At 39.2% G+C, this 19726-nt stretch overlaps 1 protein-coding gene across 1 annotated transcript; it reads left to right on the forward strand.

Annotated features, from left to right (window-relative positions):
• The first annotated feature begins 33 nt into the window (after positions 1–33).
• On the forward strand, positions 34–19368 carry OSGIN2 (oxidative stress induced growth inhibitor family member 2). Its single transcript, XM_040546433.1, is given in 8 exon segments — positions 34–192; positions 3004–3158; positions 6823–6837; positions 6840–6958; positions 8910–9054; positions 9057–9100; positions 9514–9605; positions 11463–19368. Coding segments are annotated over 8 exon segments (1662 nt in total). The 5' UTR covers positions 34–148; the 3' UTR covers positions 12511–19368.
• Positions 19369–19726: the final 358 nt, after the last annotated feature.

The following is a 19726-nucleotide window of genomic DNA, read 5'->3' on the forward strand; positions in this document are numbered from 1 at the left end:
GGCGGAGGGGCGGCGCGGCGCCGAGCGGGGCCCGCTGCGGTGGTGGAGGTGGTGGCGGCAGGAGGAGGAGGAGGAAGAGGAGGAGGAGCGGGAGCCGCGGACCGGCGCCTCCCCGCAGCCCCGTCGCTGGGCCCCGCCGGCGCCCCCCATGCCCGTGTGGTGCTGCCGCTGCTCCTTGGCCGGTCCCGTCAGGTGAGGGGCGCCGGGGGGCGGGCGGCGGCCTCCGAGGGGGGTTCGTGGGGCGAGGGGCTGGGGGCTGCCCGCTCCCCGGGCGGCTTCTGGGGCTCGGCCGGGGCCGGGGCTCGGCTCCTGCTTGGCTCCGGTGCTGCCGCCTCGGGGCTCCTGCTGCCGGTGGGCAGCGCTCTCTTCAGTCGTTTGATTAAAAAACTAAAATAATAGCCCTGGCGGTGTTAAATTCGCCCCGCGGAGCGTGAGTTTGGGACCGAACGGTGGTTAATTATTTTTTTTTTCGTAACGGGTTTTCTGTGAGCAGTCCGCCGCAGGATGCTCGGTTTGTGCGTTTATTGCTCCAAGTACGCAGGGGGCTGGGGTCCGGCACGAGTGCCCCCTGAAAAGGGCTCCTCTGGCGCTGTACCTTGCAGTAAAGTGTGGCAGCTGAAAGGCTTATTCGTTTTTCTTTCAAAGGAAGAAGAGTGTTTACATGTATACTATGTATTTTCTCCTGATGTGTTTTTTTTCCCCTTATCAATTAAAAGTAATTAACCGAAAAGCACTAAAGAGCAGAAATGACGACGAGGTGCAGAATCCCAGTAACGCAGTTATTGCAGTTACGTGGTGAGGCTACCAGAAGGTGAAGCGAGCTCCGGCGTTGGCACTGACTCACCCCCGTGCCCTCTTGCATCTCTGCAGGACCAGAGGCAGTGATATCTTCACCAAATCCCCGCCACTGCAAAGCTGTCTACCAGGAATTTTTATAAATACGAAAACTTCTGGTACTTGTTGGCTTGCACTGTTCAAGGCTTAGGGACCACTAACTCGCATCTTCCTAACTCAGGATCTGACCGGGTTTGGGTATGATGTCCTTACAAAGGAAGGACACGCGCCTGACAGCGGTGCTTCATCTGCTGCTTCATAGGCACAATAGCTGAGGAACTGCGTGTTGTATGCAGGCATTTCTGAGCAAGGTTAGCTCCACTAAACCTGTCGGGTAGTTTGCAGCCAGCTTTCAAAGCTGCAGTGTTTTTATTGTTAAAGATTCTTTGGTAGCCTATAAAGCTGCACACGCATCCTGTAAGAGAGGTTTTGAAGTGTTTGTGTTTCTAGCTTCCATCTAGCAGGGAAGGTATATTAAAATGGCACTAAAACATGCCTACTCTCTGTAAGCCTCTCTTTTGCAAAGCACAGAATACTGTTACCTCAGATAACTTTGAGCAAAGGCTGAAAGATAATACAGTCTGCCTGTACCTATGTGTAAAAAAAGATGGAAAAAAGCAGTATGATAATTAAATGTCTTCTCTTTGCTTTCTTCTCACTTTAATCTAACTTGGAGTTTGTGTTTTATGCATTTCTATTTTCGTGACAAGCTAATGCGTGATGGTAATTCAGTCAAATTACTAATTTGCAAACTTTTTTTCCTGTAGTGCAGGAAATACAGATATAGAGTACTTGCCTTCAGAAATAAATACAACTTCAGAATAGCTTCCCCACTTTATAACAAATGTAACCATCACAGAGCTGTATTAACAGTGTGCCAGTGCTGCTATTGCTGTACAGGTCTCTGTAGCTTTAGTTCCATTTTCCATTGAGGAAGGTCTTTTTGAAATACAGAAGAGAACTTTCAGTGCTGTGGGAGTTGAGGCAGTACGTCATTTACGTGGCTGTGGGAGTTGGATTGATGTCTTCTGCTTTTTGGTCCCATGTAGAAAATAATTCCTGAAATCCTAGAATGGCTTTAATATATGTAGATTCTTAGGAAATAAGTAAGAGTACTCTTACTCAAGTTAATTTCTTTACATTTGTTATTAAAACTGTTTAGGCTGGTAGATTGCAGTATTTTTAATCAAGGAGTTAAGTCTGTGTTTTGAAGATTTAATAAAATAACTGCCAATAACAGATCATTTTTAATTTGTCGTTGCTTTTATATAGTTTAGCAGATGAAGTGTGTGCTTCTTCAATGACCTGGAAAGAATTGAGAAAGAGCTACTAAATAAGCAGCAGATGATCTAAAACAAGTCTTCATAGTATAGAAGCATGTTTAGAGTGAAGAACTATGAGAGGAACCCAAGTCCATGTTGCATAGAGCTGACAAATCTTAAGGAAATGACGAGTGGTGAAAACAGTCTATCCTACAATAGCTGACCTGAATGGTGCATAGTAATTCCTTTTGTTAACTTCATGGTTAGATAATTCCTTTTGTTAAAGGATTTTCTTAGAGTGCTTAAAACACCATAGGCTGCATCTAGGGTTTGTAGGAATTTCAATTCTCTCCATTTTTGAATCACTACCGACTATAAGTAGCCTCACTTCTACCTTTCCACAGATTTGTTGATGTGAAGTCTTCTATGTTGCTCAGCAGGTAGGAAGGTGTGTGAATGGCTGCTGTTGTATCTCAGCTGCTCCTTCAGTCTTTGGCTGGCCTTACTGTTGTTAATTGGCTAGGCAGTGTATGCCTCCCCTTTTGATAAGGATAATGAGAAATGAGGTTTTCTGCGTGGTGGATCAAAATAATGCTTGTTGGTTATACTTTGGCTTTGTGTAAACGGAATTGGAAATCTGTGTCTCAGTGGAGCCATCTGTCCCTTTTGTTATCCTGCCGTAGACTTTCTGGGAGAAAGTAAGCTTTTATTTTAAATCTGCTGTTAGAAAAGCTGTGCTGAAGAGTAAAATTTTTTAGATTGGATGAAACATATCTGTTTTAGTCTTGTTTTCATTAATTCTATAGCTCTTCAAATAAAGTGTCAAAAGCAACTTTATTTTTGTAGAAATTGTTCTGAGTACAACTGTTTCATTTTTAGTTTTCTTCCATCTGTCCTTGTTAATTAGAAATTACAGTGGCCCTGAAACTGAAGGACAGCTTTTGAATTCCTTCGTCCAGTATTTTGGTGACAGCCTTGGGAGGAAGATTAAAAGAATGCCTTTAATAGAAGAAACTGTTCTGCCTGGGGACTCTCTCCTTACTCTGCCTGTAGTAATAATAGGTGAGGTTTTTTTTTTTAACTCCTGAAATTGTGTCGCTGCCATTGCCTTTATAAACCTGCTGCACGAAGTCATTTATCATTAAATAAATAATGCTTAACATACTTACAGTGAAGAAGTTCATTAGAGAAATAAAGTTATGATTAACGGTGACATCAAATTATATTAAAAGTCTTGCTACCAGAGTGTATTTTAATTCAGATGGTGACTTGGCAAAATGAACTGCGTTATTTGGCAGCGGATACATGAGTCTTAACAGAAGAACTGTTTTGATTCTAGCATTGATAATGTAGGGCTTGATTAACATGATACCATGTCTACATCGGGTTGCATGGAGACTGTTGATGTTGCGATGATAGAAACTTGTGGAGTCACACAAACAGTCAAAGCATGATGTGAAATGTGTGCTGTGTATTGGTTAAATGCTAACCTAGCTCGTTAGTTGCATTTTGCTGTTGCAGCCATCACTAACATCTGAATATTGTCCCATCTTTTCCAAATGGAATCTGTGTCAATTCAACCAGCGGAGAGCAATGCACATTGTCTAGATTAAATAGCTAAAGGCTTGTACTTGTAAAATCTTGCTGAATGACAGCAGAGCAGAGTGGAGCAGGCTCCCTAGGTACGCAGCATAATTGAGACTGCCAGGGTGACTTGTATTGGGCCAAGGTTTTTCAGCAACAGCTGTTCACCAGCTCCTTACTGCCATGACTCAATGAAAGGATAAAGAAAAGATCTGAAGTAAAAGAGGTTTTCAATAATCTAGTTCAAAGCTGTTGGGACTGAAGCAAACCAACAGCTTGAATTGTACCTGCAAACAAGCAGAGATTCCAGAGAATAATGTTTCGACATAATGTGTTCACAGTAAATTCTCTTCAACTTCGAAAGGCTGGTGTTTGTACAGTGCCTGTTCTCAAAGCTCTCTATGACAGCTTAAAATAGTGCTCATGTAACGCATTTACGTGGATGTGACAGACGTGAATCACTTGCTGAGTTCTGCATCATAGTTGAAGAGCAACAGTTTCCTGGCATTTCATCAACCTAGTATAGGTTTGCCATATGGCTAATGACTCAGTTTTCACTGTTTAGTTTTGCAACTACGCGTTATGCAAATACCTGTGCTCAATACTTATTTTGTCTAGAACGCTTTCCTATGTGCTGGTACCAAACACAGCTGCCTTGACTATTTCTACTTGGGGTGTGAGTGCGTGTGTGTAAAAAACACAAATACATTACCCAAATGCTTTTTCACAGATGCATTTGAGAAATTTCTCAGGTTGATCTTCTCCATGGCAGCCTACTATCTCAAGTTAGCTGGCTGTCTGAAGAAGCCTTAGAAGGGATCTAAATGGGTCTTAATATTGTAGTAGAACAACAGAGTGTGTATGTGGCCCCCATACACGCAAACACAGTCTCTACTGGTTTAATCTTCTCTGTGCTATTCCTGTGGAGCTGGAGTTAAATGGTCCTTATTTGAGCTTCCTAGTGCTATCTCCGTGTTGTGCTATTTCAGTCATTAGAAGGAAAAAAGATGGCATGTGTACTAAATTAACCTCATCGTGGAACAAGACTTCTATTGCCCTCTTTAACTTTATCATCCCACTTCTCCCCTGTATGATGACCAGTTTAAGATACGATTCTTAAACTTGTGCTGTGTAGTGTATTGTAGTACTGTAAAGAGTACTAAGCTACTCTGATAATTTTAAATAGCTTCTGGCTTGTACCTCTTTTGCTCTAGAAATTGGGAAGAAACTGGTAAATTGTATTTGAATGATTGAAATTCTAGAATTGATGCTAGAGCGCTAAATCTAGAGGATATTCTGTGCTAAACTTTGTCATCTTCTGCACTGGTTTTGATCATTGTTGTGTAAACATGATATAGTCTAATTTTTCATCTGAATAGCAATTAGTCCGGCTGTGCAATTAGTTTTGAAGTTGATTGTTTGCTTTTAATTTAGGTGTATAACAATAACTGCAGCTTGAAGATCCCTGTGATGGAAAACCACAGCTTTCCTTCTTTGCCTTATGGCTCTTACAGTGCACAGGCATTTTTGCATCCATATACTGGTGCATAAAATAGATTGGTGTAAGAGCCTTTAAGGCACCCTGCAGCCTCCATAGTTGTGCAGGTTCTAGGCCCATGGAAAAAAACGTCTTCACTGAAGGCTGATTACAAGAATCAGCCTTCGACTTCACCTGTTAGTAGCCTTCTTCTCATGGACGATAGCTGTGACAGTACTTACACAGCGTTGCAATCAAGTATGGGATGTCTTGCTACTCGGGACCAGGGTGATGAGTGTAGCTTGGTGAAGAAGGGAAAAAGATCTGATGTACGAAGACTGGGAATGAACAGGTAAAAAAAACATGGTCTGTGCAAACCGTTGGGGAATTTGAGGTCTGAAAAATCAGAAAAGTGAGGAGACAGGCATTGGAGAAGTGGGACTGGGAACAGAAGATGGAAGCAACGTGCCCAGAGATGATGGGGAACAGGAGGCAAAGGGTGAACTCTAGAGATCAAGGGTTGGAATGACAGGAAATAAAAACTAGCATCCCAACAATGAGTGCTATATAAAAGCACGAATAAATTACTAACTTTAGCCTAGAATTTGAATAGTGTGTAGTAAATACCATGCATGCCACTCTAGATGGAAAACAAATGCAAAATACTGAATAGCGCCTCATTAGGAGAACACTGTGCTTTTCATTCAGTTAATGAGGAAGAGGAGCAATAGAAATAGCAAGCAGTACAGAGTCACTTGTGCTATTCTGCAGAACTTAAACATCCTTTTCTGATGTTAGCTTTCCCTGGATTTGGATATTTGACCTTGCAACATGAACATTACTTCTCTATTTGCACGTTAAAATATGATCCCCTGCTTTGTCTAATACTAGTCAAACAAGTAGAAATACTTACCTTATGGTAACATTTTGGTTCCATCCATTTCACATCTTTAATAACCATTTGAAAGTAGGTTAGTCTATTAAAATTACAATAATTCACATAAATGAATTGTAAAAAGCTATAAAACAAAGTGGATATAGGAAGTTTGAATTTATATTGTTGCTGTTAAACATATGGCTGAATGTGGTTTTAAACATTTCTTGTACTTCACCACATCTACTATGTTTTTACCTTATTATGTTGTGTATATATAGTTTCTCATGCTGACTTGCACTATTTTCAGCTTTCTGTTTGTTTCTTCCTTTTATTTTATGGGTAGACCTAAAGAGCACATACTCCAGGTTGTCTTTGTTTGTGTCTTACAGTATGTAGTGTAAGTGGGAACACAAAGTTGTAAGGTGGTAGCAATACTCGGATATTACTGTGATTGACATGTAGAGCAGATCTCTTCCATCTTCCAAGATCATTTTCACACAGGAACAGCGAATCTGACATACTGAATTATTAAATCACTTTGTGTGCATTTTTTTCATAGTGTAAAACAGTCATACATACATTTCTTACCTGAAAAAGATTGTGCTTGGCTTATTTGGAGGAAATTCCTGTGGCAGGCTTATTTTCCTGTGAAGATTGTAAGCTGCTTTCAATCAAATCGTATTGCATTATACTACTTCACTGAAAATGTTGTTGCTTGCTTATTGGATGACTTAGTAAAACTGTCAGTAACCTAAAGTTTCTAAAACAGTTACTTCTTTCTTTAATAGGAAATGGACCTTCAGGAATTGTCTTTCGTACCTGCTGTCTGGATACAGGCCATATTTGTCTCCTGAAGCTGTACATCCAAACCCCATTCTACATACAAAACTAGAAGAAGCTCGACATCTTTCCATTGTTGATCAGGTAAGCTTTTGTTGCCATCTCGTCCAGATCTTTCTTTCTACAAGCTAGATTATGAGTCAGTAGTCTTTCTTTAATGATCCTATTTAAAATGCTTTTGCAGCTTACACAAGTAGTGCTGTGGATGAAAAAGACCTAACACTCTCACCCCACAAAGAATTAGACAACAATAAAGCTCAGTAACTGTGTGGCCTCAAAAAACTAGATTCTCTCCTTAGCCTCTGCTTTTCTTACCTGTAAAATAAGAGCAGTATATACCTTCTTCAGTGGCTCATAACAAATTATGTATAGGACACTTTAGATGAAAATCAGTACATTTTAAGAAGTGGGTATCCCCCCCAGAAAAATGCAGATTGCAGAAAAAAATATGCATAACCAGCCCAGTTAGCTTATCATGTTTCTAATGCATTAATGAGTTACTTTGTTCTTCTGTTGATTTAAATGAAATCAATTCGTAATCACTTTATCCAAGGCTGGTGTGTGTTTGTGGTGTTTTTGTGATTCTTTAGAGATTTTTCCTTGTTTGTAGTGGTTTTTGGTTCTTACAGTGTGCCCTTTGTTGTGTTTTTATTACTTGCCAGAAGTGTCTAAAGCATCACTTGGTCAGTGAATAGCTGACTCAGGAATTCTAGCTTTCATGTCCTAGAACATTTGGGCACTATTGTAAAGATCGAAGAATACATGCTGCTAACATACTTCAATTTAAAATATTCCCAAATAATGCAGTTCTCATAAGACTTCTTTTTTTTGTAGCTTAGGGACATGTAGACCAAACCCATTTTTCTTTTCTGAACAGTATGCATCTTAGTGTTTGTGTTCACAACTTCACAACCTGCTGCTGTTTGGTATCTGTTATACTTGTATACATCTGGTTTTCCTATTCCATTTGAACAGTTAAATCTTCTCCTTTATTTTTCTCCCCATTTGTTTGCTGTATTATCGTTTTCTACTCATCTCACTGTACTGCTGATTGATTACTCCCTATGCAATCAGTGAGTGTATTGCCCATTTGACTATAATTTTTTTGAAATACAACCACGCACGTCTGTCGCAGAGAAGTAGGTATTGTTTAACTTTGGTTTGGAGCTTTTTGGTTTTAGTACTCTGCCATTTGCGTGTAATGTTGACCTTAAGTTTCAAAGTTTGTTTTTTGGCTGGAAAGTAGGTTGACTTAGCTTTTGGCTACAGGTGTTTCATGTACTTCATCCTCCCTCTCTCCCCTGCAATTTCTCCCAGTTTAGGCAGCTAAACTTGTCTTTGTCAGCAAAAAGTTGGCTTTATGGCATTTTTCTCTCTAGATTTTTATTCTCTTTTTCAAACATTTGCCATTGCATTGCAGTGTTTCTAGATGGAGATGTTCTGGCTAATAGATGCTGAAATATGAAAAACATTTTTAGAATGTTTCTAGAAATAGTTCTCAAGATGAACTGCTTTGTAAAATGGTAATTCTAATTAATTTTTAAAAATCAGTGCTTCCAATACTGCGATTATTTCAAAATGAAATAAACTTGCTGGTAGAACTACACACGAGCAGTCAGACGACCCTTTTCTGCTTGATCTTTAAAATGATGTCTTTAGGTTTCCATTTTGCTTTATCAAAATGAGACTCCTAGAAATACTAGCAATTCTCTGTTAAAAGCAGTCTGTTATCTAAATATGAACACTATTAAGTTACTCTGTTCTCTAAATGTTTGTCCCAATCTTTCGAATAATGCCCTGCCTTGGTATTACTGCACTAGCACATAATTCTCAAATGGCAAAAATCTATTATATAAAAGTTAGAGAAGAACTGAATCGTGGCAGTTATTTCTAAAAACTATCTTGATTTAATTTCTACGCTACGTATCTCTACTTAAAATGCAACTTGAACTAATTGTGTTTTCTGTATATCAAATTCAATTTCTGTACATCAGAAGAGCATGATACAGTGAAAATTGTAACTCTCGTACTTCAGGATCTAGAGTACCTGTCTGAAGGCCTCGAAGGACGCTCTTCAAACCCAGTTGCTGTGCTTTTTGATACACTGCTTCATCCTGATGCTGACTTTGGGTATGACTACCCACCAGTTTTGCACTGGAAGCTAGAGCAACATAATTATATTCCCATATAGTGCTTGGTAAAGGACCACCTGGTGGGGCTTGGCATGTGAGTAAATATTTTATATTACCGTATGGTAACTTGATAATTTTGTGGTCTAGGAATTTTCTTGCTAAGGTTGTTTTAGATGGTAATGGCAATTTCATTTACCAAAGGTCAAGTATGTTAGAGATGAAACATTACCCTTAATTTTGGGAATCGTCACCATGACTGCTGTCTTATGTTTTTTATCAGTTTAATTATACTAAAGAGTATTCTCTGACTTTTTTCATACTGTTTCCAGCTGCTGTATACAAAATCTTAAATCTTAATGCATTCATATCCTGTTGCTTTTATGCTTTTCTCTTGTTTTGTGTTTTTATAAATAACTTGCTTTTATTTTCCCTTTCACTTGTTCTACTTTTACATAAAAGTATCCATTTGAAATTTATCTGGTCATGTCTCTTGTTTTTCTTCCATAGTCCATGGAAGGCTCTATGCTAACAATCAGTTTTGGAGACTGGATGGAACTACCCGGACTCACCTTTAAGGAGTGGGCAGCTAGCAAGCGCAGGTAGAGATGCTGCATAATGTATTTGGGAGACATACAGTTGCTGTAAGATAGATAACACTATTTTAAGAACTGGAAAACATTCAAGCTTCATTGTTTACAGGAATGCTTCTTTTTTAGTTTATTAAATTGCCTGATGGCACTAGAAACAATACTGCTGTGCGTACTCTGAAAGAAAATTGACAGTGGTTGGACAGAATAATGGCTTTGAGTGCATGAGAAGCATACATACTAGCAGTGGTGTGTTTTAACAACATTTCTCAATAAGTGCTGTTATTGTAAGTATTTTTCGTCATTTAAAATCTACGGAAGTATCACAAGTTCCTCTTTCACTGTGGATGTCCCTTAAGTTGCTGTGCACGGTAGCTTTCTTGTAATTCAGGAAGTCACTATTTTTCAGCTTTCGCTTTACAGACAAAGCTGCAGCATCTAAAATGTTGCAGTCTATCACTTGTACTGTTGAGAATAATTCATTACTTCCCAATGTTATTTTCTTGTAAATTTCTTGGAAAACATTTTAAACAAAAACTGTCTTGTACGATTTCATGGCCTTTGCTTCAAGGATACAACTAGTTCACAAATGCCTGTGTCAACAGATGAACTTTACATAGGCTTTTTCTAAAATTTCAATTTTCCTGACTTTATTCTAATTAAAGGAAGCTGTTGTTTTGAATTGGGCATGTGTCTTTGAGCAGCCTGTTACTCATTTCAGGACAGCATAGTGGAGAAACCGTACCTTTGTTCGTTAGTCGCTTTTTTAGCGAGATAGTCTTGCCTCCATATGAACTGAAATCCCATAAACTGCTTATTATCTGAAGCTAATTTGTTGATATTATAATTTTCAACAATACTAAAAAAATAAATGCTGACCAGTTTTACTACAATTAAACAAGCATATTAAAAAATACTGATAATTAAAACTTGTAGTCATGTGAAATGGTTTCCTTAAAACAGGTGTCATACTTGCATCCAACCTCTCTAATAAATATCAAGTTTTCAGAGCAGTGTATGTACTTTTAAATGTTCAGGTTACTGTTTTGTTAATCTGTTAGGGTAAGTAACCCAATCTCTTGTAAACATGCTTCAAAGTGCAATTCTGTGGCTATCCAATATTCACTACTGTTTCTTTTGGCTTCGTAGAGCTTACTTCTAAAGAAGCAGCAAAATTCATGCAACTGTTCAAAACAATTATACTTTCAGCTTAAATTTTTTGTAAATACAGCAATAAACATGAAAAGCATAGATGTAATACCAGGATTCCAGTGCAAGAATGTTTTTATTGGGCATTTGACTATTGTAATCCTATTCACATGTGTATTAACGTTCTGTGTGATGCTTGCTTTTTTCATTCCTGTGGGACTTAACTCTGTGATATGGAACTACTTATTTTGATCCTTAACTGAACTTGCCTGTACTAAAAGGAGAGGTCTTTCGAGTCGAGAATTCTTCAATATACTTCAAAGCTGGCACTTACAAACTATTTAGTTACTTGAAGTATGTTGGCATTGAGTACTGTTTAGCCAGGATTATATTGTTGGTGGTCATGATGTTAAACTGGCTTTGTAAAACGCTTCCACATAGACCTACTGTGATACTGCAGGGTATTTATGCTTAATTTGCTCATCACCTTAGCATTTTACAATGTAAAGAGTTAATTATTTAAAAAAAAAAAAGATAGCTTGTCTTGTGTATCAGGAATCAAGACAGCGAATAAAACTAAGTTCAAATATATTGAACTCTGTAGTTAAACTGAACAGATTCAATCCTCTTACATCTGAGTGTCATGGGGTATATCATATATGATGTTGAAACTACTGTTAAGGTGTTAATATTAACCGGAACCATTCAATTCTGTTTCAGAAATATAAAGAATGACCGAGTAATACCAGAAGAAATTGCTTGCTATTATAAACACTATGTTAAAGTCATGGGCCTCCAGAAGAATTTCAGAGACAATGTTTATATAACATCAGTATCCAGACTTTATCGAGGAGAGGATGATGAAGATAGAAGTCAACTAAGTGAAGATATTTCAACGCAGCATTTGGAAATGGAAGATGGACAGAAATCACTGATCAAGCGAAACTGGGAAGTCAGAGGTTATCAGCGAGCGACGGATGGTTCTCATGTGCCCTTCTGCCTCTTTGCTGAGAATGTGGCTCTTGCCACTGGAAGCTTTGATTCTCCTGGCCGACTACAAGTTGAAGGAGAAGACTTTCCTTTTGTGCTTCATTCCATGTCTGACTTTGGGGCTGCTATCAGCAAAGGAAAGCTACGTGGGAAAGCAGACCCTGTATTAATTGTGGGTGCCGGACTTACAGCGGCTGATGCAGTACTGTGTGCCTACAACAACAACATCCCAGTAATTCATGTGTTTCGTAGAAGAGTTACTGATACAAGCCTGATTTTCAAACAGTTACCTAAAAAGCTTTACCCTGAGTACCATAAGGTCTATCATATGATGTGTACTCAGTCACACACTGTGGACTCTAATCTGCATTCTGCTTACACTAGTTTCCCTGAACACAATGTACTTTCCTTCAAGCCTGAAATGAAGTGTGTTCTTCAGAGTGCCTCTGGACTGAAGAAAATTCTGAAGTTCTCTGTAGCCTTAGTTCTGATAGGTTCTCACCCAAACCTTTTCTTTCTAAAGGACCAAGGACATAGCATAGGTCACCACTCAAATCAGCCCATCACATGCAAGGGGAATCCTATAGAGATCGATCCATATACTTATGAATGCACTAAAGAAGCAAACCTCTTTGCTTTAGGTCCTCTGGTTGGAGACAACTTTGTACGTTTTTTAAAAGGAGGTGCATTGGGCATTGCACGATGCTTGGCAATAAGACAAAAGAAGAAACATGAATTGATTGAAAGTGGGGATGGAGGAGGTGATGGGGTACCTTAAATAAGGCATTAGAAACTTTCACATACGAAATTAGACGTAGTCTAACAAAATACTGACAGCAAAAGTTGTTAGCAGTCATATTTCTGTATACAAGTAACCTGTACTTGTATTGTTCGGTAAAGGATGCTAATACCACTATACTTCCTTTTCAAAATACAAAAATTTGATCTGCTGTTACAACTGATCTCTACTCCACTGGAATTACTTCCAGAGAAACAGAAAATGAGACTAACTGCTATGACCTGCCTGTCATCTCTTGCTCAGCTTGAAAGAGCAGACTTCCTCTGGGAAAAGCAATGCATGCCAGAGTGGGTTTATCTTGTAGTGTCAAACCTGACAAAATATTCTTATCCTGAAATTAAGATAATTTTTAAAAGCAGAAGACTCCTAGTACAAAGTGATTCTTGGTCCCAAAGCAAATTTGGAGCCTTCTGCTTGAAGTGAGGATTTTATTTATTTGCCATAGTAACACAGGAAGAATGAGCACTTAGTAAAATGGTCTTTACTATGCGAAGGATTTCTGTAAGCTGAGAAGTATTGGTCAACAGTTCCAAATTATTCAACTTGGAAATTGGAATAAAAGAACAGGCATTCCCGTTTAATCTTCAGTGCATGATTTGACAATTCATTCATATTCTTTTCACACTATGCCTAGATTTTGGTGAGTGACCAGAAAGACTATGACATGAGATGTTCCCCTTCAGTGATGTGTACGTTCTGAGAATACTCATCAACATAAACAATAAAGTACTGATGTAAGTGCCTCTTATTACAGTGTCAATATAATGAATAGTGTACTACTGAAAAAGAAATCTAAGTACATGAGAAAGCTTTTCAATTTTTTGCCTTTTAGCTCAGGAAGGCTGAATGGGATCACTTGAGTGATGAAGGTGGGTGGTAGTTATTAGTGTCTCCCATTTGGCCAAGTACTGGTTGTTTTTTCCTCCTAGATCAGCATGTAACGCAAACTATTTTGGTCTGCATTTATTTTGAAATGTCATGGAAAAGGATTATACTCACAGCCAGCTTAGAGAAAACAAACATAGTTCATATGAAATATTAGTTTGCTATAAAATACAAAGATTTAACAGGTACCTACCTCTGAAGTTTTGCGTTTCTGCTCCATAATGTAAGGCCTGGATTTTTGTTTATCTAAACACGCTCTAGGGTTATCGGCTGTAGCAAGGTAAGCAACAGCCAGTTAGAAAATTATCATCCAGAACTCTCAGTAGATTAAGTGCTTGGTTTTGATTCATTACCACACACTTTAATTCAGGTCCAATGTGATAGAATAGATGTACTACATTTAGTTTTTCATTTGGTTTTCATTTTCATTCTGTGTTGAAGAATATCATGTTAGTTTAAGATACTGTATTTGCATGATTAAAATCTCCATGTTAGAACTTGAGCAGATTTTAAAAGGAATAAGTCTTAGGCTTAGACTTTGTGAAACTACTAGTGCTTGCTGGTATCCCAGCTTATTTTCCCAAGTTGTAGAGTATCTATATGCAACAAATGCCTGCGTTCTGTGCCAACCGAGTTATTGGGTTCTGTGACTACTGCTGGCTTTATGTGTCTGAGTAAGGTAATCAGACTGCACAGACTTTAGTTGACAAGGCTAAGTACACAAAGATTAAAATGACTTTTTTTAATGGAAGGCAAAAGTCATTTATGAAATGATGCTGCTACTGATAAATTTTAGTTTAGAGCCAACCAAATTGCATAAATGCAAACCTAAGGAAGGTAGACTTTATTTTCTGCATTGCTTACAAGGTTGAATTTAACCATACATTTTCAGTAGTTAAGATTTTTTTATACTGATTCAAGCTGGCTTTAATTATGCTAATCCTAGGCTTATTTATAAATGAACTGAAATTCTATAATTAGCCTTCTTAGCAGAAACTGTATGTATATATCAATCTATCCTAAACCTGTTGATACCTAATCATTTTAACTGAGAATTGGTGTTTCAAGTGATAAATACTTGATTATAGAACTTTATTGCAGTTAATATATTGGGAATACATCTGCACTGTGATTAAATTCCTTCAGTTTTTGTATAAATATACATTTCTAAAATACGGCATATTGCAGCATGTTAGAGCGTGTCCCTTTGTCACCTGAATCAAAATGCCAACAAAACAAGGGAAGCAAGGAAGGAAGAGGTCCAAACAGCCAAATCTCTAGCCTCAGCTGCTACAGCTGTTCATGGGCTGTGCTCATGGCAGAGACAAACATGGTGAGCGATTTTTGTCCTGCCCATTGTACAGGTAACTTTCACAGCAGCATTACAACCCCTTGCGCTTTAACTGCTTTCCTCTTGTCAGTCTTCTCAGTATCTCCGAGATAAGACATGTTAGCTGGGCAGAGCAGTCTTCTCAGTGGTCGTGTTTATTAGACTGCCAGTATAAAAACATTTTTGACTGTAGCTGTACTAAAAAGTCATCCTGTTTCTTCTAAGAATTGCTAGTTTTAAAGTTGCAGCTGGGCTTTCTGACATCTGGGTTTCTGACTATCTGGGAGATGTTTCCATTTCTCTTCCACTTAGGTATGGCCGTAAGAATAAGACGTGTAAAAAATAACTTTAACTTGGTTAGGATAGCTTTACCTTAAGATAGTTTTACCGAAAGCATTATGATAATTACTGTATTGATTATGGATTAGGTGTTGGCATGGGATAGCTCTTTTGGGGAAACATGTTGTTTCTCAGATTTCAAAAAATATATATATTTGAATTTCCTTTATGCTATAATAGTTCTCAAAAGGGAAACTGTGTGCTTCCTTCAGCTCTCTTTCAGTGAGAAAGATAAGCTTTCAAATACCGTGCAAATAGGAAGGGATGCTTATTACTTCAGCTTGATTACTGATACACAGGAAGAATATAACTTAACTAAAAAATTTTAGTTTGGATTTACAGTATTTGTAAGGTACGTTAACCATACTGTGTATTTGTAATAGGCTAGTGGGAAAATATCTTTGTAGTTGATTTTGGTCCTTAATGCTGAAATGCATCTCCTAACTAAATTATTAAGATTACTTAATTAGTATCCAGCTGTGTTGGACTGGGGCTAAGGCCAGTCACAGTCATTTCCCTAACAATCCATCTAGGATATAATAGCTTAAAAATAGGCAGCTCCTAATGGAGGCACCTAACTGTGGTAAGAAATGGCACAGCTGTTGGCTTCTGGTAGCTGATTGACTTGGGCTTAAAGCGTTTTCCACAAAAGCGTGGCTTCATTTTGCCCTGCTGAATTAGTGCAGGAGTCCTTTCTGCAAGCAGTCCTGCGGAGTGGTGACAGTAACGTCAGCCTGTTCTGGCTCTGAAGTAAATGCATTGCCTGGAGCTCGCAACCTTGGCTTGCCAAGAGAAAACGTAGGACCCAGGTGTATAGGCTCCAGGAAAGGGGGCCGATACATTGAGTAAGGGACACCAAAGAGCATCCCACAGCCATGGGTCCCCAACCCTGCAGGAGCTGTCAGGGTGCACCGTGTTTTCCTTCTGGCCTGTTGTGTAGGCACCTCTTCAATGATTAATCTCTGTGTGATGGCTGCCTAAGGAAAAACATTAATTCCATAGAAGGAGGTGGCTGTAGGTTTTCTTGCAGCTTGAGAATGGGGAAAAAAGGGTAAGAGCCAGGAAACTGGAGTCTTTCATTTCTTCCAGCTTTGGATAAAGCCCAGACTTTGAGGCAGGCCTGGCTTGCACAGCCAGTGGAAGGGCAGGAAAGGAATTTACCTCATGAAACCTCTTTTAGGCATGGTGCTCTTGAGAGAGGAAAAAAAAGGTTGTAAATCTGCGAACTTCTGATGAGTCCTCACTAATAACAAGTAATGACCAGTGAGGAACGATGGCAGGAAAGCAATACAGAACCCGATCAATATTAACTGAAAAACTGTAGGTGCCAAAGCAAGCCCCTGTAGTACTCATAGGCTCTTGGTCTCCTCCCATCCTCTTCTGTCAAGATACGCAAGCTGTGACATTAAGCTGGAGTTGTGCTGGACTTAGTCTAACCTGTTGCCGTATGTTTTTAATGGGCTGTTAAGGGAGGTTGTGGTGAAGTGCAACGTGTGAAGCCCTAAGCCTTGATCAGTAAGGTGATGTGCGAAGAGATGAGTCTTGGTTGCTCTGATACAATGCCATATTTTCCACTTGTGAGAAACAAAGCTGGTATTTTTATGCAACAGTGGAATCTTTGCTTTAAAGCTGCTAGATCACAGCTACTTCTAAACTGCATGAGGTAGCACACGCGTACCTTAAGGCAGCTGATTATATATGGATAATAAAACCCAACAATGATTTCATTTGAAAAAGTTATGGAAGAAAAATGCTGAAAGGTTTATACTGGTAGGTTTTATTTTAGGTCATAATTATAGAACATTCTGGCTATGATGTTTTTATCAGTTTTTTTTTTTTTGGGTGAGAGCAAGATGGGAGCACAGTAGCTCAACTGATAAGAGCCTTTGGATACCCACTTCTCCCTTTTCTCCTTTAAGAAAATACATCCTTTGTTTGAAATGACCATAATACATGTTCTGTTTAGCAGAAACAATGAAATTGTTGTTTTATTTTTTTGGACAGAAGGAAAGGCTGTCATGACAATTGGGGTGACGAATTTGAAGTTATATGCTGCGTTATGAATTCCTGTTTTTCTGAAATACAATACTGTCTTTTGGGGAATATGGTGCACTTCTGGGCTGGTTGCGTTCAGCTAATCTTCAAAGCTTGAATTGCACTAGGAAGTGTGGGACCACAGATTTGGTGTAAGGAACAAGGATTGGGAGGGGCTACAGTGTAATTTAGTAATTATAGTGAGTCTAAGCACTCTTCTGAAGATGGCTTTGTCTTTGCAGACACTATGGAATGTTTTAGCTCAAGCAGGCTTATTACCCTGAACTTGACTTCACGTTACACCTGTCTACATGTTGAGTGGCTTTCTAACAAAGATTTTGTGTTCACAGGGCATACTAAGCCCAACTTTTACAACCTGGTGACCACAGTAGTCATCAATACCAGGAGAGAAGAAGAAGAAAAAAACAACTTCATATTCTTAGCTGACCTATCCTTTTGAAACAACTTGTTCTGGAGATTAATTTCATCAAATTTGCATTTTCTTCATTGTGAGATCACTAGCAATGTGCCTGCGTTGTCTACAGTGGATGCTCCAAACTGAAATTTAGCTTTGTTCCTGGACACCCTCTGCAGACCTCTACGCCAGCATAAAGACATAACACATAACAAACCTAGTTGTTCACGAAATATAGAATCCCAGCATTGTGGGTTCTTTTTTAACCAGATACATAAAGTTGCCCACAATCTAAAGCAGGAGGCAAGGAGATGATAGATTTGGTAGACTTCTGAGGGTTGTTCTGAGCAGAAGGAAGTGATTCACTTTTAACTTTTAATTCTAGGACCAGCTTCTATGTGAACGCTGAGACGCTCTTTTTCAAGAACTGATCCTGTTACCTTATATCTGCTTGGCAAAATTTGCAAAGTCAATACTCCAGCCTTGCCCATTGCTGTTGGTTCTGGTATTCTGGTTGTCGAATTCCAGTTCTAAATGAGCTAACCTTTTATGCTCACCCACCCCTATTTTTTGCTCACACATGGTGCGTCTGGAACTTGAGATACTGAGTAAACATTTCCATGTGTCGTGCCTCACTATTTCTGCTTTTGCTGAAGTATGTTTGGGTCATCCCCTTTTTCAGATGTTCAGTGTAAACAACTTGTAGAGAATATCTGCTGTCAGCTTAAATATATTCTCCTTTTGAACTGTGAGCAAAACCTCAGCCTTGATTAGATGATAAAACCTACCTGAGGCATGCATGTAAAGCTTGTTTTATATTCATATGTGAAAACTGATGACAGATGAAAGGCTCAAGGAATAATACGGGAAGAGTTTCAGCTGAAAGAAGTCAATTACTGGTCTAGAGAAGTGGGGAACTTAACTTGGAGGAGCGGGGGAGAAGAACTATGGGGAGGCAAAGGTCTTCAGAGTGTTGTAGTGTTCAGAAAGGGGGAAGAGAAGTTTTTGTATGGATCTGGTGCTGTAGCTGATGCTTGAGAGAGATTTCAATGGTCAAAGCTGGGGCAGAAGGATGCGAGCAGAGTGCTAAAGCAAGTGGCAGGGCAAGTGGCTGCTTGGGGAGATGATAGGAAAATGGTTGGCAAAAATCAGATTTACCTCACTAGAATGTGGTGGTCATCAAAAACTTGTAAGAAGAAGAGTGAGGAATACAGTGGTAGGGCAGCTGATGCAGGTTTTGCCACGTTTGGATTAGGTTTGAAGATACCAGCACAACCAGGGTGCAGTCAGAAGTAGCCAAACACTGGATTGGGCAAATGTGGTTGTGGGTAGATTCAGGAACTTGAATGGAGCAAGAGAAGGGCAAGTTGTATGGGAGGGAAAGCGATGGGGAAAAGACAGCATAAGAATCAAGGACAAAGAACTTTCTGTACAAAATGGACTGATGTTAGGAGATCTGGGTGGGGGTGGAGGCAGGTCTTATAACTGACGTACCAGGTGAAGTCGGTGTAGAGGCTTGATGTGTAATGTGGCAAAGGACTGGCGGTCAGCAGACAGGACACTGAAGCTGATGACAAACACATTTCTAGGTTATAGGAATTAGTGTAATGACACAGGAGAGGCCAGCCCTGCCACCCACCCTGCTGCACCAGCCCTGAGAGAAGACTGGTAGTAAGTGGAAGAGATTGGTAGTAAGTGTATGATGAAAGGGGGGTGGATTCTCACAGGTGTGAGAGGTCAAAAATAGAGCATAATCTTCAACAGTGAGAAGGAAAACACGTTGGTAATCCTGTCAAAAAGAAAAAAAAAAGGCTGTAGCTTCCCCAGCTGATGGGGGAAAGACAGGCAATCAGCTGAAACTGATGCAAGCTAAAGCTGAGGACGGTGTTTCTGCACGGAAACAGCATCTGTCCTCTCTTCCAGTGGTGCATGAAATAATTCAACCTGCTTGAAACTGTGTTCAGCTAAGATGATGGATGCAAGACTGTACCTTAAAAGCCTTGCTAATAAAAAGTATATTTAGTTTGTATATTGTGTGCATCTCCTTCCTGTGAGCAGCATGAACAAAAATAATACATGGTACTAAAAAAAAAATAAAAGCACTCCCCACACAGCCTCAATGTTTGTTACACAGAAATATAAGAAACAAGATCTGCAGATAAAGCTTCTGCTTAGATTTATTTTTGGATAAA

Source organism: Cygnus olor, chromosome 2 (assembly GCF_009769625.2).
Source record: "Cygnus olor isolate bCygOlo1 chromosome 2, bCygOlo1.pri.v2, whole genome shotgun sequence".
NCBI classification, from domain to species: Eukaryota; Metazoa; Chordata; class Aves; order Anseriformes; family Anatidae; genus Cygnus; species Cygnus olor.